At 44.2% G+C, this 8,778-nt stretch overlaps 1 protein-coding gene across 1 annotated transcript; it reads left to right on the top strand.

Annotated features, from left to right (window-relative positions):
* The first annotated feature begins 2,816 nt into the window (after window positions 1-2,816).
* Window positions 2,817-8,387, top strand: Awat1 (acyl-CoA wax alcohol acyltransferase 1). Its single transcript, XM_021154068.2, has 7 exons — window positions 2,817-2,892; window positions 3,968-4,075; window positions 4,329-4,399; window positions 5,188-5,392; window positions 6,015-6,186; window positions 7,849-8,048; window positions 8,233-8,387. The coding sequence occupies exons 1-7, from the start codon at window positions 2,817-2,819 to the stop codon at window positions 8,385-8,387; spliced, it is 987 nt and encodes a 328-aa protein (XP_021009727.1).
* The last annotated feature ends 391 nt before the right edge of the window (window positions 8,388-8,778 follow it).

Genomic DNA, 8,778 nt, shown 5'->3' with positions numbered 1-8,778 from the left:
GAAACTTCACACATTATTAAAAAGTTGAGCATAGGAGGCTGGCTTCCTGGAGAAAACAATTTACAAGGATGAGAGAGTGTGGGCAGGAAGGTGATGTAGGACATTTTCTACTGAGAAGAGAGAGTGCCAGGGATGAAGTCTCATCCCTAACCCCAGCTGATGTCACTACCTCAGCAGAGCAGCTCTTCAGCAATACCTACCTCTTGCCCTAGGGCCAGACTAGTTTCTAAACAGCAGGAAGACCTGGGAGGAGGAGGGCATTCTGAGATAAGGGGAAGCAAAGCATATGAACCTTTCCTTAACACTCAACTGCCTCAAAGGTCAGCTGGCACCTGCCTTCCTCTCCCACATTGTTTCCTCTCTCTTTTGGAATATGTCCTTTGTTCTCAATTACTGTGCAACTTATTAACCCCCACTAAGTCCCCAAAACATACGCCTCCATGGGATTCCAGTGATCTCACTACACATAAGCAATCATCTGCTGACAAATCAAAACCCAAATACTCAAGATTGCATACTTGACATCAATGGCCTAGAACTTGCCAGACATTAAGAATAGTCACACTTCTAGGTATGAAGTTCAGTCACTGACCACTTGGCCAGCATACTCAAAGTCCTTGGTTCAGTCCCCAACAACAACAACAACAACACACACACACACACACACACACACACACTCACCAGTTACACTGGAAAATAAAAGGCTTTATTCTCAGTTTGGTCTGTAATTGGGCATCATCTAGATTTCAACATTAAAGAAAGAAAACTGGAGGAGAGACCTGTATATTAAAATACTTGAGAGCAAGTGAGTAGGTCACTCATGAACTGAGCTTGAGCAGTCACTGATGAACTGAGCTTGATCCCAGAATCACATGGTGGAAGGAAAAAACCAACCTCCACAAGCTGTCCTCTTATCTACACACACACACACACACACACACACACAAATGGATTTGAGGCTCACTCTTGTAGCTCCAACATTCAGGAAGCAGTGGAGCTTCTGTGGCCAACCTGACCTATATAGAGACTTTTAGGTCAGTCAGGGTTACATGGCAAGACTCCATCTCAAAACGAAGCGGACTTGAACTCTTTTTTAACAGAGATTCTCCAATTTAAATTTCTTCATTTAATAACTATTCAATGTTTCCATAGCATGCTAAGCAACAGAGAGGGAAGGTGAATAGAGGATGTAGACAGCTCTCTGTACTGGGTTTGCAACTCCCTTGTAAATCTAGTTATTCCAGAATAGAAAGTTCAAAAGAAGAAAACTTAAATTTTAAATGGTTACTAATAAAGCATAGTTATTAAGGGATTATATCTGGAGAGGTATCCCATAGACAATCATGAAGAAGATGACTCTAGGTTTTCAGATAATGGTTACTTGGAGGGGAGAAAGAGGACTGGGATGTGAATGGGTCAGGCACATGGAGAGGATGTGGACTAAGTTGAAGGTCCTGTCTTCACCTAATGGTGGTTACCAGGTGTTGTCTAAAAATAGTCATTAATCCATACATGGGGTTTTTGTGTTTGTTTGTTTGTTTGTTTGTTTTTCGAGACAGGGTTTCTCTGTATAGCCCTGGCTATCCTGGAACTCACTTTGTAGACCAGGCTGGCCTCAAACTCAGAAATCCACCTGCCTCTGCCTCCCGAGTGCTGGGATTAAAGGCATGCGCCACCACGCCTGGCTTCCATACATGTTTTTAAATAGGTTTTTAAAATCTGGGTTTTATTTTATGGTGAGAGAGCAAGAGTGTAACTAAAAGAGAGACTTAATGGCTGGAGAGATGGCTCAGTGATTAAGAGCACTGACTGCTCTTGCAAAGATCCTGAGTTCAATTTCCAGCAACCACATGGTGGCTCACAACCATCTGTAATGGGATCCGATGCCTTCTTCTGGTGTGTGTCTGAAGACAGCGACAGTGTGCTCATATACAATAAACAAACAAACAAACTTAAATGACACAATATCCAAATATAACCAGCGAATCTTGTTTAGAACTAAGATCCTCCCCTATATATTGAATATTAGCTATTGTTAGAGAATCTTTACATCTGTTAAGGGCAACAGTGGTAGTAATATGGTCGAAGAAAACATCTGAAATTTTCCACCTCCATAATGAAGGATTTAGTGATGGACTGGCACGGGGTCACACAGTTACTGTAAAATACTCCTCCCAGATAAGCAGACAGATGAACAATTATGCCAAAATGTTAACAATTGGGTTTTGTTGTTGTTGTTGCTGCTGCTGCTGCTGCTGTTGTTGTTTTCCAGTGCTTGGGTTCAAACAATACTTAATGAAAGTGTAAAGTTGAAATTGTGTTCCACTCTCTACTTTTGTGTACATGCAGAAAAGTATGAGACAGGGCAGTCTCTCATCAGGCTACTTGAGGGCAACACAGATGCAGTTCCAGGTGCCCCTCATCCTATAACCCCCAATAGTCTTCTCATCAGTGTCTCCTTCAGTTTATACCCCTTGTAGTCTCAGAGTGGCCTGTGAGAGAATTTCCCCTCTCTGGGTATCTGCCACTTAGACTGAATGACAGTCATGTTCTCTTTTCTTCATCCTGATATCCTCATAGTCACAGGAAAGAGTCAAAGGGCAGTGGGCAGGGCTAGGCCTGTGGGCAGTCCCCAGTGCTACTGAACATGCCTCTGCAGTGGGTGGGGGGAGGGAGTTATGGAAAAGAGGGGAGAGGGCAAGTGTCAGCTCTTCATAGTCTCAGGCATTCACTACTAAGTGAGCATCCAGAGACTGGTGGCATCGTTCATTGGAACAGGCTCTAGTAACATTACCTCCCTCAGGGTCCTGGGCATCATGTCTTACTCTATGAAGACTGAACACTTACAGAATCTGAGCCTTCTGCAGTGGCCCTTGAGCTACGTTGCCATTTGTGAGTACTGAATCAAGGGTGCACAGTAAAAAGCCAATCCAAGAAGGCAGGGCCAGACCTGGGTGATATTCTTATGGTCTCATTCTTGGTCTTTTGATCAATTTAGATAGTACTAGAGAGCTGTGCCATGGAGTCTTGAGCTCTATGTACCCTGAAAGAAAAGGAAGAGATGAAGCCCCAGGTCACAGTGAGAACAGAATGGAGCATGGAGCATAGTCAGGATAGATATGAATGTACCAGTTAATTCCAAGCATTCCTTAACCTGTATTACCTATGGAGAGGAAATGTGATTAAGAGGGTTTCTTTAGGAACATGTAATAGCACAGAGGAACAGGTAGCATTGTAGATTTAGAGAAATGGAGCCTGTGGAGGTTTTTGCTTCATTTGTTCTCTTGGTTTATTTTGTTGGTGTCTTACTGATGGGTCAGTTGAATTTTAAGAGACAAGTCTACGCTCAGCGTGGTGTCTAACTCACCTTCTTGTCTCGGCTTCCTGTGTGCTAGAATTGCAGGTGTATGCCAACATGCCCACCTGTATAGCCAGCATTTGAGCCAGTGTTTTCCGCTCTGAGAGTTGACTGGTAGTATGGCGTGAAAGAAAGACAATGGAAGGGGTGTTGAATTGGCAAGAGGTCAAGGACAGTGGGTAGGAAACAGTACAGGGATGGAGATATTAGATTGGAATGGTCAAGAGAAAGATGGAGAATCTGAGAGGGAAGAAATGTATATCCATACCCTATCACAATTCTAGGATGATGGATACTAAAGGAGATTGGGGACAAAAAGGGAAAAATGAGAGCTGAATGTGAGCAGTCGGCAAGAAGCTTGTTCTGGGCACAGAGCCAAAGTACAGGGAATCAGGAGAACATGAGAGGTAGGAGGAGAAGTGAGGATTGCACATGGTAGATGACAGAAGAAATTTCTGAAGGGCAAATGTCAGGACCTAGACCTAGCACAGGATCCCTGTGCTGACGCCCAGGATCACAGTGTGGGTAGTATGTGGTAGTAGTAATAGGACTGGATATGGCCAAATTCTGCTCCCAGTACAAATTTGGTTTGGTTTACTCTCTCCTCAGTTTGGATTGTGCAGCCATTGTTAATTTGCCTATTGTTCACACCCTTGTGGCCACTACCAACAGTTTACTTTGTCTGGTTATTTCTCGACTGGAAGACTCCAGATAAAGGTAAGACTTGTGAACCTAGAAAAAAGAATGTTCCACCATAGCCTAGAACCCTGCTTTCAGGAGGGTTCCACTCACCAAGCCACCAACCTCTCTCTTAAGTTCTTAGAGGTACAAATGCTAGACAGCTGAAACCATTCTGGGATATCTTCCTTTCCTCTTGGATGTTGTCCCTCCAAGTTTCTAGGGAATCTCTGGGTGAATAGGAGACCTGGGGTGGCAATACTAATATCCTCTACTGGCACTTTTGTCTCAGGTGGCAGGCGTTCAGCCTGGGTAAGGAACTGGAATGTCTGGACCCACATCAGGGACTATTTCCCCATCACAGTAAGTATCCCTTCCCCCACTGTCTCTCACAACACTCAAAATGCAGACATTATACCAAATGACTAGGAGTGCCCATAAGAAAACTGAGCACCTCGGCAAAGTGTCAGCTCTGGCTAGATTATAGAACATTCTTCTGTACTTCAATAGGATAGTTTGGAAACTCTTGTATGACCTCCTATATGATATAGGCTGAAGGAAAGTGCCCTTCAGTTTAACAAACATGATTCAAGCTCTTCCAACTAGTCACATGTTTGGGCTTCAGAGAAGTAGCTACAATGTGATTCTTCATGAGCAAGAAGCTCCCATCTGAGCCAGGCAGTGGTGGCGCACACATTTAATCCCAGCATTTGGGAGGCAGAGGCAGGTGGATTTCTGAGTTCCAGGCCACCCTGGTCTACAGAGTGAGTTCCAGGACATCCAGGGCTACCTGTCTCAAATAAATAAATAAATAAATAAATAAATAAATAAATAAATAAACTCCCAGATGCTGGGGTGAACAGGTAGGTGCACGGTACAAGACACAGAAGTGATTCTAATGAAGAATAGAGAAGAAGTGCTTCACAGATATGGCAGTATTTAAGCAAGTGTTTCATCAGTTTCACTTGCCTCAGATCTTATCTTGTCACCCCAGGGCTGTGGAGATCAAAGTGCATGCCTATTGAAACCCTTGTGTGCTTTGCCTGTTAAGCAGCTAGTTCCGAGAACACTTAAATCCCTGGCATGTCTTCACCTTGCTGCTCTATGTGAGCTCATTGCACCCTCTATGCCATTTGTTTCCATGGTTGCAGATCCTGAAGACTAAGGACCTGTCACCTTCAGAGAACTACATCATGGGGGTCCACCCCCATGGTATCCTGACCTTCGGTGCCTTCTGCAACTTCTGCACTGAGGCCACAGGCTTCTCGAAGACCTTCCCAGGCATCACTCCTCATTTGGCCACACTGTCCTGGTTCTTCAAGATCCCCATTATTAGGGACTACATCATGGCCAAAGGTGCTTCTGATCATACTCACTGGAGCTTCTGGTCCATTTCACTGTAGCTTTTTGTAACGCACCCTTTTAAGCCTCTTCTCCTTCACTGCACCATTCCTTTGCCCCATAATCATAGTGTGGAAGCCAAAGCATATATCCTGGAGTTAACCTGTCCAGCTGAAATCTTGGCTCTGTTGCTTGTTGTAAGATCACAGGCAAATCAGCTAACTTCTAGTGGACTCAACTGAAAAAATAATGCTAAAATTGCATAGCAGTTACATGAGGATTCTCTTAAGAATAGTGTCTTAAATAAGTAAAGCAGTCAGCATGATTCCTGGCATGGAGTATGTGCTCACTGAGCAGTGCGTATTGCTATTAATAGAAAAGGATAGAAAAATGAAATTCAGAAAGGTTTATTTATCCCACAGAAATCCACCCTGCTGTAGCTTCTTTCCAGTGCTTCCTATAGACATTGCCTTCAAGTGAAACATTCTCATGGCCTTCTCTTCACCATACTTCTGTCCCAGCTCCTTGAGCTTTCCTCCTATGAACCATGGGAACACAGAAGCCAGCCTCTGATCTCTAACATTTGCTCCTCTCCTGATGACTTACTTTGTCCTCTCTGTGTCTTGATTCTCTCTAGGATTGTGTTCTGTGAGCCAGGCATCCATCGACTACCTGCTGAGCCATGGCACTGGAAACCTTGTGGGCATTGTCATTGGAGGAGTGGGAGAGGCCCTACAGAGTGTGCCTAACACCACCACCCTCCTCCTCAAGAAACGCAAAGGGTTTGTGCGCACAGCCCTCCAACATGGGTAGGTGGCCCCCAACAGGAGGAGAAGGTAGCCCTCTCTGCACGATATGACCCTGTAGATTATATCAAGATGAGTACCATTTAAGTTTTGCCCCCTGGGAACTTATGACTGTTAGGGAGAGATAGGTGTAGTTTTTTTTGTTTTTTTTTTTTTAAGCTTTAAGCCATCTGCTTCCTGTAAGCAAGCTGCACCAGTTCCTATGAAGTCAGACTATGAACTCAGAGAGAACGTCAAAGGCAATTAGGCTCAGGCTAACACGTCAATTACATCCACATCGTTTCTGTGGCTAGTAGATGCAATCCACACTTGTCTGTTGACAATAAGTGCGAGACACACTGCAGAGCAATGACTCTGTGTGAAGAGCTGGAGTCTGAAGCATGACTTAAAATCCTGGTTTCATGAGGTTTGACAAGTAGTTGAGTGGTAGAGCAACTGCCTAACATGCATGAGCCTCTTCGCTCCATCCCACCACCAGATAATAATAATAATAATAATAGTGGTTGTAGTAACAACAATAACAATATCCCTGGCTATATGACTTATCATGCATTCAAGGATATAATCTTTGGGATTTTCATCTTCCTAACATGACTACTGATTATTGTTCTGCTTGCATGATGTGACTGGACTTTACAGCTCTGGTAGACTTATGATCCCCCTGCCTCAGCTTCCTGGGTAGCTTTGATTACAGATCTAAGCCACCAGATTCAGCAAGTTATGAGTGAATTCATGCATATAAAACACCCACCATGTACCTTGTACATAGAGGATGACTGATAAATGCCAGGTGCGCTATTTTGGGAAAAGAAAAATTGAAGGAGCTGGTGTCTGGAGTAAGAAGGAGCCTAACCTATTAAGTAGTCTAGCTTACTGAACACAAGGGCAATTTTCCCATTGCATACTCAGGGAGGAGGCAATTCTGTCTTCAAATGACCTCACCTGAGGGGCCTATCATTTTGAAGTATAGTATAAAAGGAGAGCTCTGAGTTGGAGCCAGGATCCTTGGGTTCTAGTCTAGGCCCTGCTACTCTCTGTCTGCCTTCAGAATGTTCGTTCTTCTGGGCCTGGGTTTGGGTTTCTCCCACTATAGCCTCACTATTAATTATGAGGAGCCAATCAAGTAGCACATGTCAAATGCTATGCTCACTTTTTCTCACTTAAGGAGCCTGATCCTTTTCCTAGAGCACTGTTCACAGTGGGTTCTTGTGGGCTTTAGAAAAGAACCAATGTTCTCTGCTAGAATCCCAAGGACAATACCTTATGTTTATTCTCCTTGAAGGAGGGGCGGGAAGCATCTCTGACATGTGCATTTATACACATTACTGACATCTTCTTAGTGCTCTAGCAGAAAGTTAAGGTGTTTCCTCCTTGATAGCCCTTGGAAGTTTTCACCATGTGGGTCTCTGAGTGTCACTTCCTGACTCTTCTTTCCTCTCTGTCTCTCTATATTTTGCCCTTGTAATCCAGGCTAAAGATAACACCCTCATTGGCCTGGAAAATTTCAAGACAAGATATACCAAATAGGGAACCTTGTTTAATGTAGAAAAGAATGTTTTAGGCCTTTAATGCTGCATCTTAATGGAAGAGTGCCTGGCCTTGAACAAAAGTCCCTCCATGGTTTCCAGGATAGCCTAAGTCTGAGAAATGAGCATTTTCCTACAGGGCTCATCTGGTCCCTACCTTCACGTTTGGAGAAACAGAGGTATATGACCAGGTACTGTTTCATGAGGATAGCTGGATGTTCAAGTTCCAAAGCTTCTTTCGCCGGATCTTTGGTTTCTATTGCTGTGTCTTCTATGGACAAGGTTTCCATCAAGACTGCAAGGGACTCCTACCATACCACAAACCCATCGTCACTGTAGGTGAGTGCTACTTTCAGCCTCGGGTCCATCTAGGCTCTTTCTCCATCCATCTAACTGCATCTTACCCCTCTCCTACCAAAGAAGAGGGCAGCAGAGTGGGAGAAGCTGGCAGCTGATTGAAATGGCCAGAGTATCTGGCTCTTTGACTCCTCTTTTTTTTTTTTTCTTTCATCTCTTTCAACAGTTGGGGAGGCTTTGCCACTGCCCCAGGTTAAAAACCCAAGCCCAGAGATAGTGGACAAATACCATGCACTCTACATGGATGCCCTGTACAAACTGTTTGAGCAGCACAAGGTCCAGTATGGCTGCTCCAACACCCAGAAGCTGATGTTCTTGTGATTAAAGTGTCTGTGCACTCTAGAGAAGGGCGGCACCTGCTTTGAAGAAGAAACTGTGTTGCCTAGAACCGGAGTTCTGGAAAAGGGGAAAAGGAAGGAAGATGAAGGAGGCTGTGTGTGCAGTCATGGAAGGGGCATTAAGAGCTCCTTCCTGACCATAATACTGCCCCTGCCTGCACCCCTGCAGGAGTTGTCCCTGAGGATCCCCACCCAGGCATTCTTCAGAGGGGACACCCTTAGACCCTGAAATTTTTAAATCCAGTTTTTTAAAATGTTAATAAAAAGATGAAATTAATATGTACTTTGCATGGCATAAAGTTCAGCAGTGTTTAGTATTTTCAAAGAGCTGTACAATGGCCGCCACAAGCTACTTTTGGAGTTCTTTCAAGTGC

The sequence above is a fragment of the Mus caroli genome, unplaced genomic scaffold (assembly GCF_978045245.1).
Source record: "Mus caroli unplaced genomic scaffold, Mus_caroli_1 scaffold_5, whole genome shotgun sequence".
NCBI classification, from domain to species: domain Eukaryota; kingdom Metazoa; phylum Chordata; class Mammalia; order Rodentia; family Muridae; genus Mus; species Mus caroli.
Note: the sequence above shows the minus strand (reverse complement) of the source record. Positions and strands in the feature narration are given on the sequence as shown.

What these genes read in the sequence shown, in the direction of transcription:
- Awat1 (XM_021154068.2), top strand. Translation starts at nt 2,817, where the DNA reads ATGTCTTACTCTATGAAGACTGAACACTTACAGAATCTGAGCCTTCTG. An exon ending in CTTGAGCTACGTTGCCATTT is followed by an intron (nt 2,893 to 3,967) that starts GTGAGTACTGAA and finishes CTCTCTCCTCAG; the next exon opens with TTTGGATTGTGCAGCCATTG. An exon ending in GGGACTATTTCCCCATCACA is followed by an intron (nt 4,400 to 5,187) that starts GTAAGTATCCCT and finishes CCATGGTTGCAG; the next exon opens with ATCCTGAAGACTAAGGACCT.